Below are 21905 nucleotides of genomic sequence, written 5' to 3' on the forward strand. Positions count from 1 at the left end.
GCAAAGAGAGGGCTCCATCTGCTGCTGAGGACGGTAGAGTGGGAACTGAGGAGCCGCGCGCACGCAGGCGCCCCTTCAGTCCCAACGACACTAGAGGGCGCTACGGTGCCTGCGCGCCGCGGCAGAAACAGCTAGAAAAAGTCTCCGGTCGCCGGCGCGAGGACGCACCAGCACCCAGAGTGGAGCACCCACGGGGACCACTCAAAGGAGAACTATGTATGCCCACATCTTGAGTATTGTGTACAGATGTGGTCTCCTCACCTCAAAAAATATATTTTGGCCATGGAAAGGGTTCAGAGAAGGGCAACTAAAATGATTAGCGGTTTGGAACAGGCCCCATATGAAGAGAGGCTAAAGCGACTGGGACTTTTCAGTTTAGAAGAGGAGACTTATGGGGGATATGATAGAGATATATAAAATCATGAGTGGTGTGGAGAGGGTGAATAAAGAAAAGTTATTCATTAGTTCCCATAATATAAGAACTAGAGGACATCAAATGAAATTAATGGGTAGCAGGCTTAAAACTAATAAAAGAAAGTTCTTCTTCACACAGCGCATAGTCAACCTGTGGAACTCCTTGCCTGAAGAGGCTGTGAAGGCTAGGTCTATAACAGAGTTTAAAGAGAAGCTAGATAATTTCATGGAGGTTAGGATCATAAAAGGCTATTAGCCAAGGGATAGAAATGGTGTCCCTGGTCTCTGTTTGTCAGACGCTGGAGATGGATGGCACAAGACAAATTGCTTGATCATTGTCTTTGGTCCACCCCCTTTGGGGCACCTGGTGCTGGCCACTGTCGGCAGACAGGCTACTGAGCTAGATGGATCTTTGATCCGACCCAGTATGGCCATTCTTATGTTCTTACGTTGGGGGCAGCAGGCATCAGGGGAGCTAATGGAGCAATGGGAGGAGACATGGCAGCAGAGGGAAAAGGTACAGGTTTATAAGATATATATATATTAATAATTTGGGTACCACAGTGGCACAGCCAAACAAGCCACATGAACTCAGTACTGGTGCACAACACAAAATTCATTCTGCTCATGGGAGGAAACTCTTAGAGTGAACACTTCCCCCAGCCTCTCCACCCCCAAGTTAATGTCACGCACATTGGGTTAATGCAACTGCAGGATAGTTGCATGAGGGAGGTTTGGTGGGGAACCGAACCTTGGGGCACTCCACTAGGAACTGACCGTCATTCTGACATCAGATCACCTTCCCATAAAAAGGGGAATAAGAACAACCCAGGAAACTACAGACCGGTCAGTTTAACGTCTGGCCCAGGGAAGATAATGGAGCAGGTAATTAAGGAAATCATATGCAAACACTTGGAAGGTAATAAAGTGATAGGGAATAGCCAGCATGGGTTTGTGAAGAACAAGTCATGCCAAACTAATCTGATAGCTTTCTTTGATAGGATAATGAGCCTTGTGGATAAGGGAGAAGCAGTGGATGTCACATACCTAGACTTTAGTAAGGCATTTGATACGGTCTCGCATGATATTCTTATTGATAAACTAGGCAAATATAACTTAGATAGGGCCACGATAAGGTGGGTGCATAATTGGCTGGATAACCGTAGTCAGAGAGTTGTTGTTAACGGTGCTAAATCCTGCTGGAAAGGGATAACAAGTGGAGTTCCGCAAGGGTCTGTTTTGGGACCCATACTGTTCAATATCTTCATCAATGATGTAGATATTGGGATAGAGAGTACGCTTATTAAGTTTGCAGATGATACCAAACTGGGTGGGGTTGCAACTTCTTTGGAGGATAAGGACATAATTCAAAATGACCGTAGCAAGTTAGAGAAATGGTCAGAGGTAAACAGGATGAGGTTTAATAAAGAGAAATGCAAAGTGCTCCACTTAGGAAGGAACAATCAGTTCCATACATACAAGATGGGAAGCGACTGTCTAGGAAGGAGCATGGCGGAAAGGAATCTAGGGGTCATAGTGGACCACAAGTTGAATATGAGTCAACAGTGTGATGCTGTTGCAAAAAAAGCAAATATGATTCTAGGTTGTATCAACAGGTGTGTTGTAAGCAAAACTCGTGAAGTCATTCTGCCGCTCTACTCTGCACTAGTTAGGCCTCAGCTGGAGTACTGTGTCCAGTTCTGGGCGCCACATTTCAAGAAAGATGTGGAGAAATTGGAAAGGGTACAAAGAGCGACAAGAATGATTAAAGGTTTAGAGAACATGACCTATGAAGCCAGGCTTCATGAACTGGGCTTGTTTAGTTTGGAAAAAAGAAGATTAAGGGGGGACATGATAGCGGTTTTCAAATATCTAAGAGGGTGTCACAAGGAGGAAGGAGAAAATTTGTTCCTCTTGGTTTCTGAGGACAGGACAAGGAGTAATGGGCTTAAAGTGCAGCAGGGGAGGTTTAGATTGGACATTAGGAAAAAATTCCTAACTGCCAGGGTGGTGGTGGTGGAATCTCCCTCTCTGGAGATATTTAAGAACAGGTTAGATAGACATCTGTCAGGGATGGTGTAGACGGAGCTTGGTCCTGCCTTGAGGGCGGAGGGCTGGACTCTATGACCTCTTGAGGTCTCTTCCAGTCCTATTATTCTATGATTCTATGATCACTACCCACTGGGCCCGACTTTCCAGCAAGCCTTCTATCCATCTTACAGTCCATTTATCCAATCCACATTCCCTTAACTTGCTGGCAAGAATATTGTGGGAGACCTTATCAAAAGCCTTGCTAAAGTTAAGGTATATCACATCCACTGATTTCCTTATATCCACAAAGCCAGTTACCTCATCATAGAAGCTAATCAGATTGGTCAGGCACGACTTGCCCTTCATGAATCCATGCTGACTATTCTTGATCACCTTCCCCTATTCCAAGTGCTTCAAAATTGGTTCCTTGAGGATCTCCTCCATGATTTTTCCAGGGACTGAGGTAAGACTGACAGGCCTATAGTTTCCTGGGTCATCCTTCTTCCCTTTCTTAAAGATGGGCACTACATTTGCCTTTTTCCAATCATCCGGGATCTCTCCTGATCTCTATGACTTTTCAAACATAATGGCCAAAGGCTCCTCAATGACATTTGCCAACTCCCTCAATATCTTCGGATATATTAAGTCCAGACCCATGGATTTATTTACGTTTAGCTTTTTTAAATAGTTCCTAACCTGTTCTTTCCCCACCAAGGGCTGTCCACCTTTGTCCCATATTGCATCACTTAGCTCATTAGTCTGGGAGCTGACCTTGTCTGTGAAGATAGAGGCAAGGAAAGCATCAAGTACTTCAGCTTTCCCCACATCATGTGTCACTGGGTTACCACCCTCATCAAGTAGGGGCCCCACACCCTCTCTGATCACCTTCTTCTTACTAACATGCCTGTAAAAACCGCTCATTATCCTTCACAGCTCTTGCGAGTTGTAATTCCAATTGCACTTTCACCTTCCTGTTCACTCCCCTGCATTCTCGAGCTATACGTTTATACCCCTCTCTAGTCATCTGTCCAAGTTTCCACTTTTTATAAGCTCCCTTTTTGTGCTTAAGTTGACCAAGGATTTCCCCGGTAATGTTACCCACCAGCTCTGTGATTCTGGGGGAACCAGAACATGGTCGCCTGTCAGCCTTGTGCTCTTGGGGAGTCAGGGAGTGACATTCATGGAAAACCATCCCCCTCCCTCAGGCCTCTGCTAGAATCAAAGACAAAGCAAAGAAAAGGCCAGGGAAGACACACCTAAACTGCTTCAGACAAGGGTGATACAATTAAGGAAACACCCCAGCCTCATTTACATTAAAGATGGAACAGAGGGACATCTCATTAGCATACAGAATGGAGAGCAGCTCTTCCAAGGCAGGAACCACACTGAACTATGGGACACCGAAAGCAGAGAAGCACTGCCTGATGGGAAATCCCTGCTCCAGATGCTAATGAACCTAAGCCTGCTCACACTCAAATTAGTCATTATCAGACCAATTCTAGTAACGATCCTATTGACATCTAAAATACTGAAACTGCCAAGTTGCATTGTGAGCTCGTTCAAGGAACATCACCCATAACCAGGTGTGATCAGTCTCTATTGTCTCTCCTCTTTCTCTTTGAACTATCCCTATAAAAACTCCTGTCCTTGTCCCAAGAAAACTGTTCTGATACCTGGACTTAAACTGCATCAGTTCCATTGAGACTTCTTCATCTCCTGTCTGATCGTGCTGGGGGCTCTGTCCTGCTTTTCTCCTGCCCTCTGGACCCCCGGCTACCATCATCATCTGGGAACCCCGATCAGTGCAAGCTCCGTGGAGTGGTGAGGTCTCTCTCTCTCTCTCTTTCTCTCTCTCTCTCTCTCAACTATCTCTCTAAGCATAGCCTCCTGACCCTGCCCTGTGTAAACTGTTACATGGTTACCTAACATTTGTAAGCAGCTTCAATTTAGATTTAATATTGTAATTGTTAGATTTAATATTGTAACTGTTTGATATCTATTCACTACTCAGAAATAAATCACTTTCATTGTTAAGCTGGTTGCTTCTCTCTCTTTCTTTCTCTTTTGCTCACTCTTCCTTAAGGGGTGTTGTTTTGGCTTCCCCATTCGCTCTGCAACAACGCTTCTTGTACCCAAGCAAAAGATCCCTGTAGTGCCCAAAATCCTGTGGGGTTTGCTCATCGTGTGGTTTACCTGTGAATGACTGTGGTGTGAAAGTGGGGATAAGGGGTGCTGAACCTGGGGGCTTATGAGGATGGCAGCTTAAAGTGCTGTTTAATCCAGCCCACGGAGTCCAAAGGCACATGAGGGTGCAGTGTGGCATTGCTGTGAAACCCAGCCAGCTGAGTCCAGGGACATATGAGGGGGTCAGCTTGTGAGTGATGAGTACCCAGTCCTCTCAGACGTGCTCTGATTAGTGGGTGTGAGTGTCTGTGTGTGTTGCTAAGGTGGGAAGAACCCCATCCTGAGGAACCTAGTTCCTGCAGGAGAGCTCCAGTGGGAGGGGGAATTGGCAGCAGGGAGAATTCAGCTCCATATGAGAGCCCAAGTAAGCACCAACAGCACACTGATAGAACTGTTAACCTTCCCCCAGTCCCATAAGGGTAACCCTGATAAATGAGCATACCCCAGAGTATTGGGCAAATCTGGTAACAGTAAGCCAATCCCGTCTCCTACCATATTTGCTTCTCTTGCTACGCATTGGAATGGTTTCTTTCTGTGCCTTCAATAAGGCTTCCTTAAAATACTGCCAACTCTCCTGGGCTCCGTTCCCCTTCATGTTAGCATCCCAGTGGATTCTGCCCATCAGGCCTCTGAGGGAATCAAAGTCTGCTATTTTGAAGTTCAAGGTGTGTATTTTACTACTCTTTCTTCCTTTGGTCAGGATCCTGAAATCTACCATCTCATGATCACTGCTTCCCAGGTTGTCACCCCCCTCTACTTCCCCTATTAGTTCCTCCTTATTTGTGAGCAGCAGGTCAAGTTGTGCATATCCCCTGGTTGGATCCTCCAGCACTTGTACCAAGAAGTTATCCCCAACATTCTTCAAAAACTTCCTGGATTGTCTGTGTACTGCCGTATTGGTCTCCCAACAGATGTCAGGGTGATTAAAGTCCCCCCATAAGAACCAAGGCCTGCAATCTGGAAACTTCTCTGTTGTCCAAAGAAAGCTGAAAAAGTGTTTTACTACGTAAGTCGTGGCTGCCATATGTCCCACGAGCAAGCAAGCAGGTAAGTATGGGGACTTTGGGACTGTAAGAGTGTGAACGAGGTTCTATATTGTGTGAAATCTGGCTAGCGGAAAGTAAGCCCTGACCGTTGTAGAATCTAACCGTGCCCCAATGAATTCAAGGGACTTTGGGGGCATGAAGAGTTTCTTCTTGGAGGGAGACACTATCTGTCCCCCTCACTAGCTAGAGAGCAAAACTGCTCAGGGACAAGAGAGAGAGAAACTCCACAAATTCCTTTGTCTCAGTCTGAAATTCTTACCTGCATTCCTATTGGCTGACTCCACCTGGCTTAGGTAGCGTGGACTATCCTGCAACTCCCAATTATATCTGAAGAGCATTAGCTATCCTCTGTATTAACTCTTGAAACTAATGATAGTTATCTGGAGGAAAGGAGGATGCTGATGACATACTCGTGTTTGCAGATGATGAGAAATCTCTTCAGACATTAGTATTGGATTGGTCAGCATGTCATCTAGCTCTAATTCTGAGCACCTATTCAATGAAGGATGAGATGATGAAACAGGGGAATCCTCTTGCATTGAATTAGATGGTTCCAAAGGCGAATATTGAGGATATGAGCTCCCACACAGCCAACCTGGTTGATCCAGCTGTTGCAGTGGTACCCAACGAGTTGAGTACCAGTGATTCCTTGGATGAAGTAAGGGAAGGTATTGCCTTGATGCCATTGGAACCCCTTTGATGGTCATGTCTTTGGAATGGAAGCAGCGGACCATGCATAACATCCTGATCCTCAGAGGAACCAGAATCCTGACCAAATGGCAATGCTGAAGGAGCCACCAGAACAGAATGTATTGTAGGAACATGGACAGAAGGGGGTGGGTCCAAGATGATGGATGGAACGCTTTATGGACACCACATGCTTGCCACAGAGAATAACTCATGACAGACGTTTTGGAACAATTTTTATAGTGGGGGCACTCAGAGCCATTCAACCAAACTGTAAACCCTGTATATAATGCAGAGCTCTTCAAGCCAGAAAGTGCACCCCCACCGGGCATCGTTAGTTCCAGCACCTTTGTCTTATGAGACAAGAGCACATCAGAGACTCCCCAGAATCTATGATACACAGTCTTCGGACGAAATGGGGGCCAGAAAGAGGATCAGTCTCTGGTCCAACAAGTCACGGGATACTTGTGGAGCTGGTGCAGAATGGGTCTGCTGGTCCAGAAATGGGACTGGCAGATCCAGTGAGCAATGTATCTTCTTTGTTGCACTTGTGGGTCTTGGAATGCAGTGCCTCTCTGATAAGGAACTCCTGGATGGTATGGTCTCTTTTTGACCCAGAGGAAGACTTTCTTCCATGCCTAGGCACGTTTCCATGACCTGATGTAGAGTTCACAGCACTGGTCCCAGCAGAGCTGGACTCAAGATGCATGGTAGAAAGTACAATCTCAGAAAGTTCAGGCCAGTGTATGGTTGTGGAAGAAATACAAAGGCAGCAACGCAGGGTGGGGGAGACAGCTCCACAGGAGCCAGAATGCACAGAGAGACAGCTGTGTCCTGCTCCTCTCACTGCTGCCTCTGCTCCCTGTGCACACCAGCTGCCGCCCACTAGTCCCCCTTACACTGTTGATTCTGATACAGGTGCCTGCATGTAACTGTGCACGTTAACTTTTGTGCAAAGGTATTTTAAGTTGTCCAAGGTAACAGAAGTCCAATTCAAACGGTTACATAAAGTTGTTTATGAAAGTTAGCAAAAGGAAAAGACAGATCAACTGATTCAAACTGCATTGGTTAGGTTAAAATACTTGTGATAAGGTCTGCAGTAACATTGGCTGTTGTTTTAGGGTCCCAGTGGAGAGGTAAATCACCCTATAGGGGAGTTCTGATTGGGCTGGGACTCCTACACTGTGCCAGGCTCAGCTGCTAGTCCTGGCTGGGCTGGGACAAATGTGACTTCCTCTTCCCCTGCAAAGGAGGGACTGATGTCAGGTCAGACTCACCCACAGAAACCTCCCCCAGCTGCAGGAAACTCTGCATATGCACCCTGCTTCCTGCTCTTATCGCTCCTCAACCACACGGGAAGGGGCCACTGTACTATGGAAGATGATCCCCCATCCATCCAACCCCTATGCATCCAGACCCGCCAATCTCTCTCCCAATAAGTCTCTCTCCCCTGCACTGAAACCTCCATCCAACCAAGCGCCATCTCCTGCATCCAGACCCCTTCCTGGAGACCCCATAACTCAAACCCCTATCTTGACAAGCCCTCTCTCCCTCACCTGGACCCCACACTGAGCCCCAATCACCTGCACCAGGACCCCCATCCCACTATGCCCCACTCCCCCAAAGCCTCTCTTGAGCTTCCCATACTCAGACCCCCACTGCTGAGTCCTAACAACTTTGCCCTGGACTCCCCTTCAGAGTCCCATTCCTCCTGCACCTGGAAATTCCTGACAAGCCCCTATTCGTCCATATCCTCCTCCCCACTTAAACCCTCCCACCAGACCACTCATACCCAATTGTGCCACAGAAAACCTCATCATGCCACATCTGGATCCCTCTACACTAAAACCCTCCACATTTGAATCCTTCTAGGCTGAGCCTGCATGCCCTACACCTGGATCGAAGATCAGGGTGGGCATGCATGTGAGATACTGTCCTTCTCACTAGCTAGCTTGATGAACCTTGTTTTGAAGGGTAGAGTTCCAGGATATTTCTGGGCTGGGCCAGGCCCATGTACAGGCAGTCCCCGGGTTACACGGATCCGACTTACATCGGATCCCTACTTACAAACGGGGTGAGGCAACCCCACACTAGCTGCTTCCCCCCAGCAGACCAGGGAGACGCAAAGCTAGCGCCCCTCCCAGCAGACCAGGGAGACTCGGAGCGGCTTTTCTCAGCAGACACCTCAGCTTGAGAATAAAGGACTGAGGGAAGTGAGGTGTGGGAGAATAAAACTGAGCTCTGGAGAAATGTTTGGCTAGAGTTTCCCCTACAATATGTACCAGTTCCGACTTGCATACAAATTCAACTTAAGAACAAACCTACAGTCCCTATCTTGTACGTAACCCGGGGACTGCCTGTATATCTGGTGCTGCTTCACTGCCAAATCCTTGTCTGGAAGGATGGGGGAAGGAGACAGCAGGGGCTACAGCATGGTCTCCCACCTTCTTGCAGCCAGTAGCCTGAGCTCTCCACTGGCATTCTGGAGCCTCCCTATTTATTTACTGACAAATAGAATATGCAGCATTTTGCAGAATTTTAAAATATTGTGCTCAGAATTTTTAATAGTTTGGCACAACATTCTCTCAGGACTAGTATATGAGGCTCCTGGTAATGTCACAGGTTGAATTAATGAGATGAAAGGTTCTAGAAATGAGAGGAAATAGTTATAGATTAAAATCAATGAAAAGTATTTTCATTGATTAACGGGATGAGATTGGCACACTTTTTTGGATGTAGTTTTTAGGGTCACTGAATGGTGTTGGTATGGCCACAGAAATAGTGATGCAGCTAAATCACTCAATCAATACAAAGCTGGTATCCTTTTACCAGATCTTGGAATAGTTGATAGAGAGCACATGTTATGAATTTCTCCAGTAGTGAAGCTGCAAATTAAAGTCAGCACCAGAAACAGAATCTACACCTTTTATATATTTGGTATTCTTTTCTGTTCCATTTGTGTATGTGAGTGTCTTATTTAGTCTTCAAGGAAACAGGACTAGACTTTAAACAACAACGTCAGATCAGCAAACCTAAATTCTTTTTTACCAAAAAAATATAGTTATTACCATATTTAGTATCAGGAGCGGCCCTAGGCAAAGTGCGCGATCGGCGCCCCCACCTCCAAAGCCCTCAACAGCCGTTTACCTTGTTGCTCTAGGCGACCGCCTAGGTCGTCTGTATTGACAGGCCGCTACTGTTTAGTATCCAAGACTGTCAAAACAGGATATTTTACCAACAAAAATTCTCTACAGCTTACAGAAAAAATGTGATGGTATTAAAATGGAAATTTTACATAACCTTCACATTTCAAATGTCTTAGCTATTTTTCCTTTTTTTGGCTATATTTACCCCCAAAGTATAAGAATTTTACAATTGTTCTTAAAATGAAAGTAAGCCAGTGGTAACTTGACAATACCACAGCTCTCACGTATTTACTTAATGAAACAGTATGCAAGGGTTTCATAAACATATTATCCCTAATTAGGCCCAAGACAACCCATTTTCAACACAACAACTTCCCCCCCAAAAAAACCCTAAATGTAAAAATGTAAATCTCTACCACTTTTTACAGTTTTGAGTACAAATGATGTACTGGATAGTAACTGGCAAACTCACCAACTTTCAAATTGTGCTCGGTCCCATTCAAATTTATGGTCTGAATGTCTGAACAATGTCACTCCTGGGAGTAAAGGATTAAATTCTGAGTTTGGAGTACTGATTACAACCATGGATGGAGCCATAAAACCAAAGACCACTTCTGGAAACATTTCCAGTTCTGTTGCTTCCAGGTGCTCTATTCTGAAAAAGATAAGTCCTTAAAATCTTTCAGGGTCTTTTGACTGTCTCTACAATCAGTTAAACAAAAACTGTGTGTTCCTAATATTTTAGTCATGCAATTAAAATTACATCAGTGCTACAAACCTGAATATATATTAACCGTCTAAGGGGATTCTTTTCTATTTTCATTCTCTCTCCCTCTTTCACGTGTTTTCACCCTTCCATTCACACAAATTGCCCAAGGTTCCTAACACAATTAATTTCATACATAAAAAAAATCAGCCACATACATCCTTCTACTCTTTCATTTCAACTATTAAAGTAAAAACTTAAACAACAAATGGTCTATCAGCACCTTAAAGACTAACAAAACATGTGCTTTTGTGGGCACAACCCACTTCTTCAGATGACAGGAGTACTGGAAGTCCAGATCCAAGAATAAATAAGGGAAGGGGAGGGAGAAGAGAAAAAGAGACACTGAGTAGATAATCTACAGAGGGACAGCCAAGTTAGTCTGTAACAGGAAAAATGTAAAAACAACAAATAGTCTAGTAGCACCTTAAAGACTAAATAGTTACAAGAGGCTGATAAGAACCATTAGTTTGCACTTGGAAAGGAAGATGACCAACACCAGATTCTACACAGACAAGAACCATTAGCCCCTTCATTGTTTGGTTGGTTGATAATGTGCGAACCATCCAATAACTCGATTCATACCATTTCATAAGAATTAAACTTGTGAATAAAGTTAAGTTCCAACCCTTCTCTGTGTATTGAGCTTGTGGAATTGGTCTAAAACAAAACCGTAACTTGGAGATCCATTAATGAGTGTCCAGGAAGATTAAAATGTTCTCCAATAGGTTTTTATGTTGCCTTTGGCCAATATACATTACAGTGGGGCACTGCTGGCATAGATCACATTAGTGGATGTGCAGTTAAATGAGCCTCTGATTTGGTGGCTGATGTGGTTGGATCTAGTGATGGTATTGCTTATGTAGATGTGTGGGCAGAGTTGGCACAGGGGCTGATTGCAGGGGTGGGTTCTTGGATGATTATGATGGAGATGTGTTGTGTGGTTACTGGAAAGAATTTGTTTCAGCTTAGGGGGTTGTCTATAAGCGAGAATTGGCCTTTCCCCCCAAGGCCTCTGAGAGTGAGGTGTCATTTTCCAGGATAGGTTGTAGATTGTTGATAATATGTTGGAGGGGTTTAAGTTGTAGACGGTAGGTGATGACAAGTGGAATTCTGTTGTTAAATATATAGAATTAAATAAGCTTGATCAGACTAAAGGCTTTAAATTCTAATTTCAAACTTCCTGACATCAGTGAGTGTTGCTATATTACACATTACAATGCAAAAGAAGAACAGAATGAAACACGGAATTCTGCACTATTTATGTTTACATTCACAACGTCTTCAACAAGGAAAATTGAAGTATGTCAGCTTAATACTCACAATTCAATGCATGTTACCAAGTCAAAACCAAGCATGCAAGGGTCTTTATGTGCAACTGAGCCATGATGCAGACTCACAGTTAGAGATCTTTCACTTGGTTGCAAATAATCACCAGGAAGAGGAGACAACCTATGCCTAGTAAAACATTAAAATTAAACATGTGTTTGCCTAAAAACTCAATATTCTTACAAAGACTATTAGCTTCGCGGTGAGCAAATGTGCCCATATGCTATGAAGTTGTACTAAGAGGAGGAAAATGTCAGATTGCTATACATTATTAGCTTAAGAGGTGTTCAATAATGATGAATATTATTAGCAATATTCCAGACTAATCCCAAAAAATATCAGACATTTAGGTTACCAAAATATAGTCAGTAAATAGCAGATGTTTGATCGTGCAGATGGAAATTTATTAGAAAGTCTGGAAATATCATGCTAAAAATAAGGGTGTCTTAATTTTTTTTTAAATCATAAATAATTTCCTGTATAAAATATGCTAACTTGTAAGCAAAATTATAACCAAATAGGGCAAGCTAATCATCAGGCTGCAAGGATCAGTTCTTACGGACTTGACAATGGACCTGTGTTATACACTAACAAATTATTTAATAAAAACAATCAAGGTGACTAATCTAAGATTTCTTTAAGTGCAACACTGAGTAAATTGGAACCTGACTCAATTGGTAACACAATAAAAGGAGGACCTGTTTGGGACAAGATTTTGTTCTCAGTCTGTCCTTATTAAGGGCCTGTTGCAAGAACCTAAGTATGCTAAACTCCTGTTGATTTCAATGGGAGCTGAGTGTGCTCACCAACAAACAGGTATGCACCCCTCCCCCACATCTCTAATGCATTGCCCTAAAGCATCTGGGCAATTCCAAGTAAGTCTGCTAGTAAAAAATAAATATAAAGCTCATTCACCACACAAATAACAACCATTAAGAAAACTTGGTGTGGTACAATCTATATCTTGCAGCTATCACTGGAGCAATGGTATTTCCAACTTCAATTTTTGTATTCAGGGAACAAATCCTTTTGAGCTACTGGTCCATAAATTTGGAACTCAGTCCAAAATGAGTTTACATAGCCACAAGTCTCAGCACCTTTTCAGCAAAATAGAAAACCCATTTGTCTGACCTCCCCTTCCCACACTAAAAACAAACACAACAAAGTCCAATTCATATTGATTGGAAGGAAAAGAGCAAAATATAATTTGTGCAAATGTCAATTTTGGGATGTGCTCACCTAACCATAGTGATAGTGCAACATAAGTACTTAAATGTATTTGATGTCAACAATGGCATATGGCATACCAGTTTTATAAAGCCAATATATTCAATTTTCACATACCAAATAGTTCATAATTTTACATTTACTCATATGTGGAAACCCATGACAACTTCTACCACATGCTATGAGGCTGAACCAAATACTGAATTAAGTAAAATAATGCAAAGAGCATCTTACATTTTCTCTTTCATCACATTCTCCCTGATATCTAGCCCAGCTAGCACCTCAATGCATTTGCAGAATTTCAGCATCCAGAGTAGTGTACAGTCAGCACATCCCAAGTCTGCAACCTATAAAGTAGATTTGAAAATGGCATCTTAAATCCCCATAACTTAAATTATTTGTGAGACTTCAAAAGCAATATATTCTGCATTGATCTTAAACAAAATCTTTTATGAAGTAGGAATTAAACACATGGCATTTTTATTAAACTTTAAAATTTATTTGTACAAGATTTATATGGTCCTGCAAGTTGTTCTACAGAGGTTGGTTTTTATAAAATCAATAGGGCGCCATACAATCTTAAGAGTTCACCCAAATGAAACAGTTTATAGACTTTGGTCGAGCAAATATTTATATGCTCACAGGTGCTAGACTATAGGTTCTGCCACACTCCCTTTCTCAAAGCAGTAATAAAAACTGAAATACATGGATTCTGCCTTCAGCAGACCCACTATAAAGACTGTCCCAGCACCATTGTACATGCTTAACTCTAGGCAATGAGTATCCCCAGTGATTTCACTGGGACTATTCACAATACATGAAGTTAAGAAGCTGCCAATCAGATAGCTAATCGGGGCCTACCACCACTGAATTAGTAGTCTCAATCCAGTTTCTGGGGGAGAGCACCCATTTCAATCTCAAGGACTAAATGAGCATGCAAATGAAACAACATTCTCCACCCTGCAATCAAGATTGAAGCATACTGATGCTAAACTAAGTGGGAAAACCTAAACTGTTTCTGGCTACATCTGACATGTTGATAAACAGAAAACTCTAGCAAAGATAGCACAAGACTTTCCACTGGTTTTGCGAGGCTTGTTTCCAGCAGAGAAGTAAACATATAGGTAGAGGGGTTATTACTTTAGCCGCTGCATTCCTACAGAGTTAATAGCAAGCAACAGCAGCCCTTTAGTTTCAATCCCACCCCTGCAACCAGAAGAACCAGTTATATTGAGTTCAAAGCACCACTTTAAAAATTCTAGCTTGAGTTTTGTGCACAGGAGTTAGGCTTGAGGCAAAATCTTAATTAACTCAAACTAATAGTAGGGATAGTGATAGAGATGCAGCCTTGTTAGTCTGGCCTAGATGAAACAAAAGACAGAACTATGTAGCACTTTAAAGACTAACAAGATGGTTTATTAGGTGATGAGCTTTCGTGGGCCAGACCCACTTCCTCAGATCAATTTGTGGAAGAAAATTGGCACAACCATATATACCAAAGTGATACAATCAAAAAAATAAACACATATGAAATTGACAAATCAAATTTTAGAACAGAGTGGGGATGAAGGGGGAAGGTTAGTGTCTGTGAGGTAATGACATTAGGGGTGAACTCTCAGAAACTTACCCTATTATCACCCCAATGTCATTACCTCACAGACTGGGGTGCTGACACGACCACGGCCACTGCCACTCACCATACTGCTCTCTGGGGCTCCTCACCACTCAGTGCTGCTGGGCCAGCTCCGTTGGTCTCCCCCAGCAAAGACGCAGAGGTGAGGTCCCTGCCCCCACTGCAAAGTAGTACAGACACTGAACCACTTCAGGTCCAAGGACAGTGCAGTTTAGGGCCCAGCCTCCTGAGAGAGCACTCCCCAAATGGGATCAAACCCCAAAGAATTAGGTAAGCCCCCTTTAACAATGAAAGGATGAAAGGGGGGGATGTGCACACTGGTTTCCCCCCCCCCCCCTTCCCCTGGTAACAATTATTTACACTGTGTTTGACAGAAAATAAAAATTATTTTATTCAGTAGAAGCAGTAGGATCTAAGTGATAATAAGTGAGAACAGGCAGAGCAAAGTAAGTTACAAATCAAAAGAAACAAAAACGCTTGGCTAATTCTACACTGAAACCTCAGTACAAACTCTTCAAACTCACCCTAACACCTCTTTTCCAGCTGCCCCTCCAAACCAGGGCTCTCTTCCCCACCCTGGGGCCTCAGGCTCCTTCCTTCAGGTGCAGCCCAGTCAAAAGACCAAGGAAGGCCTCTGCTTTTCTGTTGTTAAAGAATTGAGGCCACTCTCTACTAACCACTGCTCAGACTGAAGGACAAAAGAGATAGTTTAACAGTTGAGAGTAACACACACTATGTGTCTCATTCACACATTTGAAATCCACAAAGTATTCCCCACTCCTTGGCTATGTCTACACTGGCACAATCTTGCGCAGAGATATGCAAATGAGGCTAAGCATGGAATATTGCCAAGCCTCATTTGCATATCTAATGAGCTGCCGTTTTGCAGAAGAGGCTCTTGCACCAGAAGGAGCTGTCTACACTGTCCCTTCTTACGCAAGAAAAATCCTCTTGCGCAATGCCATTATTCCTGAAAATAATCAGTGTAGTGGCATTGCGCAACAGGGTTTTTCTTGCGCAAGAAGGGGCAGTGTAGACAGCTCTTTCTGGTGCAAGAGCCTCTTCCGCAAAAATGGTGGTGCATTAGATATGCAAATGAGGCTCGGCAATATTCCACGCTTAGCCTCATTTGCATATCTCTGGCGCAAGATCACACCAGTGTAGATGTAGTCCATGTGTCTAAATTTACACCCAAAAATGATACATACATCAAAGCAAGATAAATAGAACCACCAGATCATGACATTAAGATTGATGGGTTACATGAAATCATTCGCTCAAACCACCTTTGAGTTATTTATATTCATGTCCATAAGTCCATTTCAAAAAGCATGGGGGGGGTCCCGTCACACATGACATCTAACATCCCTAGCTAATACTGCAGTAAAGACAAACCCTCAGGGAAAGGAGCTGGGATGAGGGCTTTCAAAGAGGTTTTTTTTTTAATATTTTTTCCCCTCAAAAGAAAATAATAAAATATTCCAAAAAAGTCCACTCGCAAACAAGAGGAAAATGTATTTTTATTGCATTTTTTTAGCCTAAGTATTTTTTCCTCCGTTAAATAGTTATATGAGCCTAGAAAAAGCCAAACATGGCTATCAGCATAATATGCCAGAATCATGGATAGCTTTAACAAAACTCTGCAAAGAGCTGATTCTTGGCATTGAAATAGTCAGGCAACACTGGTATTTCCTTTTCCCAGATATACTATGCCAGTATTTACTGTATCTTTTTAAAGTTAAGCTCTGAAAAAAACAAACAAACCATACCAACCTTCTTAGGCTTGTATTTCATCACTAAATCCTTAATAAACTGGTAACGTTGTTTGTAGAGAGGAGGTATAAACTTAATTGTTCTGGTAAAATCATCCTTTTGAAGATTCCTATCCATCATGTCAGCACTAAAAAATTAAAATTAGTTATTTTTCTGAAATATTTTACAACCGATTCTGTCAATGTATTATTCTCTGCAGTACTCAATTCATAAGTAAACAAATATAAATGTGATATTGTTTTCATATTAAGCCAATGTCTAAATTCTTACTGATATCAGTGGAAACAAAATGAGGTTATATGCCCTTTTTACCATATTTTACAATAACACCCTTTCCACCGTCATAATGAAAATCAACCATATCCCAACAACTTGTCTTTGTCCATCCAAATGAGAGGGGGAGAGGTGTCATGCAAAATCCACTATAATGTGTCTGGCTAATTTTTCAAACAATTGCAAAAAAATTAAGCATTTCCTACCCAAAAGGTTTTTATTTTTTTCCTATTTCCTCTGCTTTGTTTTACATTCACTATTCATGTAACTGAGGTGCTGTCTGTGTATTTGTTTAGCTTGATACACTTTATGTAAAGTGACAAATAGGAAACTTTTTCAACAGTTCAGTCACTCCTTTACTTTAGAGTTATTAAAAACCAGAGGCATATAATTAGTGTGTGCAGTGAAGTTTTACATTATATTGCTAATAAAATGCAAATGTCTCACTGGAACTATCATCACCACACTTCCAATCGCTGCATTTTCTCCCATTAGGTAAGTTACGTCTTCATACAAATAAATGTTTGAAAAGAAATATCCTGCTAAATCTATAAACAGAATGTTGTCAGCAGGAATCAGGTAAAATAGGTAGTGCAAAGTCTTTTGAATAGATGTCTTCCTCGTCCATGCTCATAGTTTGCACCTGTGGGAAACACCTCCCTCGCGGGTCTAATTTAAAAGACTTGCTATCACATTTTTGTGACGAGGTTACTGACAGTTGTGCCTTCAAGTCTCCCTCGTCTTTGAAAGGAACGTGGTTTCGGGAATCCCTCCCAACCCCACACAAGCAATGGAGGGAAACAGCCGCTCGCTGGGGGTTCTCAGCCTCCACTCAGCGCTCAGGCTGGGCCCCTCTGCACGTTACAGCCACAGCAAGTAAAATGCAGACCTGGGTTTCTAGTCTCACCAACTCCTGAATATAGACATGAAACGCGTGTCACGTGGCTGCAGCCCTCAGGCTGCGCCCACAACACCCCCAAATACTAGGAACCGCCCACACCCCACTCTACAGCTCCGGCGCCTTCGGGCCCTTCATCCAGGGTGACCCAGACCCGTCCCACGCCGACCGCTATCGCGCCCAAACCCTAGGGCTCTGCACGCTGCCCCAGGCCCGGCCCCACCCCACTGGCCGTCCTGGCGGGGCGAGGTGCACCACAGGCCCCTACCGCGGGAAGGTGGAGGCAGAGTGCGAGGGGCCCTAGCGGCGCCCGACACGCGAGAACGGTTAGGAAGTGATAGCGCGCGCCGCGCCCCTGCGAATCCACAGAACAGTCGGGCCCCGCCCCAGTCGTGTCCCCCGCCATGGCCGCCCCGCTATAATCCCGCCTGCACTTCTCCCCCCAGCGCACCTTCTGCATCCCCAGAGCCCCTTCGTCTGCCCCAACCTTCAGTACTGCTCCCCTCCTCCTCCGCTCGCTAGCTCCCCTACCCCCAACCAAAGCCTCTGTCTGGCTTTCTGTCCTAGCCTTACCCTCTGGTAGGGATTGTTTTCCCCTTTGGGGGAAGAGGGAAAAGAACTGAGCAGTTCTACTGCAGGGAGGATCAGTAATGCTCAGGGAGTGAACTGCTGTCACTTTTCCCCCTCATGCATCCCCATTCTTAAAAGATTCTGGACTTGTAAGGGCTCGTGCCATGCATAGGATTTATTTGGCAATGGAAGAATGAGTTCTCAAATCCAAGTCACCATTCAGGAGCTGATGAACTCTTAAAAGATTAGCTCTATTATTCAGCCAAAGCCAATGTGACTAAACTTCTCTCTGTTACAGCCAGTTCTTAAGTTCAGTAAAGACCCCTTATATGGCCACAATATTTTACTTCAGAATTAATGGAGAAAGAGCAGGAATTCACTTATCACATAAACATAGCTGAGCTGGTTTTGCTCATACCTTTTTTTCACTAATACCCATCTTTCAGTATAGAACTGTAGCAGGTGAGGTCCGTCCTTGACCGAGCAAAGTCATTTTGCATAGATTACACTTATAATTCAAGAAATTAAATATATGTAATAGAATTTTTTATTAATGTACTTGCAAAAGGGAGGTAAAAGAACAGTTTTAAATTTGTAGGATTTTAACTTCAAACATTCGTTTTATTGAATAATTACCATACATGGTAAATTTGAATCAGAAACTCATAAAGCTCCCATTACTCTTTCTGTAATTAATTTGAATTATTTTGTAATTTGTAACAGTAAACATTTTCTTTTATTAAAATGCCAGTTGAATTGGTGACTCGATTTTAATTTTGTTAGCAAATATTTTTATGAACTCTAATCATAATCTTAATCCTTTCACCCCATATATTCTGGTGTAAAAAATAGTGTATTTAGCTAATTTAAATGGCAGGATATGCAAAATTTGGTATCTGTAGGTAATCATGAATATGACTTTATTTTGCACAAGCAAACCCACAAACAAATTCTTCAAAAATGTATACAGGCAGTCCCCGGGTTACGTACAAGATAGGGACTGTAGGTTTGTTCTTAAGTTGAATCTATATGTAAGTCGGAACTGGCATCCAGATTCAGCCGCTGCTGAAACTGATCAGTTTCAACAGCGGCTGAATCTGGACACCAGTTCCGACTTACATACAGATTCAACTTAAGAACCCCAGGTGTCCCCAAGTCAGCTGCTGCTGAAACTGATCAGCAGCTGATTCCAGGAAGCCTGGGGCAGAGCAACTCTGCCTCAGGCTTCCTGTAGTCAGCCGCTGGTCAGTTTCAGCAGCGGCTGACTTGGGGACGCCTGGGGCAGAGCAGCTCAGGTGCTGCTGGGTTGGTCCAGTAGCGCGGCCGCTCCTTGGTGCTACTGGACCAACCCAGCAGCACCCCAGCTGCTCTGCCCCAGGCGTCCTGATTCAGCCACTGCTGAAACTGATCAGCAGCGGCTGAATCAGGACTCCTGGGGCAGAGCAGCTGGGGTGCTGCCGGGTCGGTCCAGTAGCGCCAAGGAGCGGTGCTGTGGGACCAACCGGCAGTGCCCCACCTGCTCTACCACAGGCCCCGGGCTTTGCTCCACGTCTCCCTGGTCTGCTGGGGAAGGGCTCTAGCTGTGTCCCCCCCCCCCCCAGCAGATCAGGGAGACACGGAGCAAAGCGGCGGAGGATCCGGGCCGGACCGCAGCGCTTCCAGATCAGCTGGAAGCGCTGCGGGTCCGGCCGGGTCCTCTGCGGCTTTGCTCAGCGTCTCCCTGGTCTGGAAAAATGGCAGTTTTTCCAACAAAACTTGCGAAACATACGCATTCCCATTGCGTTCTTCTTCAAGAAAATCTAAAGAACAGAGGTGTTTTTCCGACATTGGTAATCCTCATTCTACAAGGAAGAAGTATTTTTGCAAAAGAGCTCTTTTGCAAAAAGGCATGTGTGGACAGAGAAGAGGGAGTTCTTTCGGAAGAAGAGGAAAAAGCACAGGTGCCTTGATGGCCATTCCATCCATAGCAATCATGTGAGAGAGCATCCATTCAGTCTGGATGCTCTCTTTCGAAAAAGAAGATCAATTTTTCAATATACTCTTGCAGTGTGGACTTTCTCTTTTGGAAGAAGTTTTTTTAGAAGATCTCTTCTGAAAAAAACTTCTTCCAAAAGAAGCATGTAGTCTAGGGCTGTGTCTAGACTGGCAAGTTTTTCCGGAAAATCATCTGCTTTTCTGGAAAAACTTGCCAGCTGTCTACACTGGCCGCTTGAATTTCCGGAAAAGCACTGACGATCTCATGTAAAATCATCCGTGCTTTTCCGGAAATATTATGCTGCTCCCGTTCGGGCAAAAGTCTTTTTCCGAAAACTTTTGCGCAAAAGGGCCAGTGTAGACGGCAGAGTACTGTTTTCCGCAAAAAAGCCCCGATCGCGAAAATGGTGATCAGGGCTTTTTTGTGGAAAACCGCGTCTAGATTGGCCACAGACGCTTTTCTGCGAGAAGTGCTTTTGCGGAAAAGCGTCCTGCCAATCTAGAAACTTTTCCATTAAAAGCATTTTCGGAAAATCATGCCAGTGTAGATGTAGCCTAGATGTAGCCTATATCACCTTATATTAACACAGAGAGATTGAGCGTGAGCATCAGCTTGAATTCTAGTCAATATCCAAATATAAATTAAGCTTAGTTTTAGGTAAGACATCTACTCAATCAGGTGAATTTTTATTTTACAGCTAAATTTTTCTGTTTTAAAAACTTTTCTCTCCTATTGATTTATGAAAAAACCTGGTAGTGAAAAATGAATTTGATGACAATGATTACATGTAAAGGACCTGAATCCTGCAAGCTTCTTTCTGAAAACTTATAGTTATAATTATAAGTAATTAAGAAAAGATGGGTGAGGAAATATCTAAGTTTTATTGAACCAACTTCTATTGGTGAAAGAGACAAGCATCTGAGATGCATGGAGCTCTTTTTCAATCCTAAGAAATTACTCAGCATATCAGAGCTAAATAGGAGATTAAATGGATTAATTAGCATAAGTAATTAACATATATTCTAAGGGAAATGCCCTGTTAACATCTCTGCAGACATAAGACAAAAGAGAAGAGTAAGTGGGTTACAGATTTATTAAAACCAAGACTGCTAACATCTAGCAAAATTATTAATTAAAATCCCATGCTAGTTGTTTGAAGGTGTTGTGCAGGACTACACTGAGGACAAGGGTTGAGAAGCCAGATGTATGCTACATGTATATAGATTATAGAGATTATTTTGTGAAAAGTGTTTGCCCACAGTTAATAGGCTGTTTTTGTCTTTTATGCTAAACACTCTGTTCCACCTCATATTTAATTGTGACACACTGAGTGTTGCTTAAGAGTTATTATGAGATTTTATTAATATTTGTAAAACACTTTGAATTCTTGGGATAAAGAGTTCTCAGTTTCCTTTTTCACAGGAGCCTGGTATAGTTATTACTGGATAAAAGAGTCAATGTAGCATTTGTGAAGAGAGGAAAAGTGAGAAAAAGCTATGCAAAGGGGTAATTATTCCATATTTATCCAAAATAATTTAATAAATATACATCCCCAAATATAAAATGAATTTTTGGAAATGGGGGCCTTCTCCACAATTATTAATTTTTAAATTATTTTTCCTCTATGAAACAAAAATCAACACAAGAAAACATTTGTCTTGATTGTTAAATATTAGATAGTATGTATAGAGGTGGAGATGGGAAACTTTGAAAATTATCAGAATGAAAGAAGTAGAAACTGCTGTCAGGAATTTTTAACTTTAGTGTTTTGTTTTGAAGAATCCAACAGTAAATGTTTGATTTTCTTTTGTCACTCTTGTAAGTTTTGAAAAACTCTTCTGATTAGCAGTCTCAGAGGGATAGCCATGTTAGTCTGTCACTTAATAAAACAAGTGGTCCTGTAGCATCTTAGAGACTAACACACACATATATATATATATATAGTACCATGAG

At 42.9% G+C, this 21905-nt stretch overlaps 1 protein-coding gene across 4 annotated transcripts in view; it reads right to left on the minus strand.

Annotated features, from left to right (window-relative positions):
- HENMT1 (HEN methyltransferase 1) overlaps positions 1-18308 on the minus strand; it is a 32991-nt gene extending 14683 nt beyond the window's left edge. The window contains exons 1-5 of one of the 4 annotated variants that reach the window (XM_075936651.1): positions 17676-18308; positions 16237-16363; positions 13065-13177; positions 11598-11732; positions 9981-10163 (exon numbers count right to left, since the gene is read on the minus strand). In XM_075936651.1, coding sequence (XP_075792766.1) covers positions 9981-10163; positions 11598-11732; positions 13065-13177; positions 16237-16356 — 551 coding nt within the window. In that variant the 5' untranslated portion in view covers positions 16357-16363; positions 17676-18308. The other 3 variants (XM_075936650.1, XM_075936653.1, XM_075936652.1) reach the window with 3 other exon arrangements.
- Between the last annotated feature and the right edge of the window lie 3597 nt (positions 18309-21905).

Source organism: Pelodiscus sinensis, chromosome 9 (genome assembly GCF_049634645.1).
Source record: "Pelodiscus sinensis isolate JC-2024 chromosome 9, ASM4963464v1, whole genome shotgun sequence".
In the NCBI taxonomy this organism is placed as follows: domain Eukaryota; kingdom Metazoa; phylum Chordata; order Testudines; family Trionychidae; genus Pelodiscus; species Pelodiscus sinensis.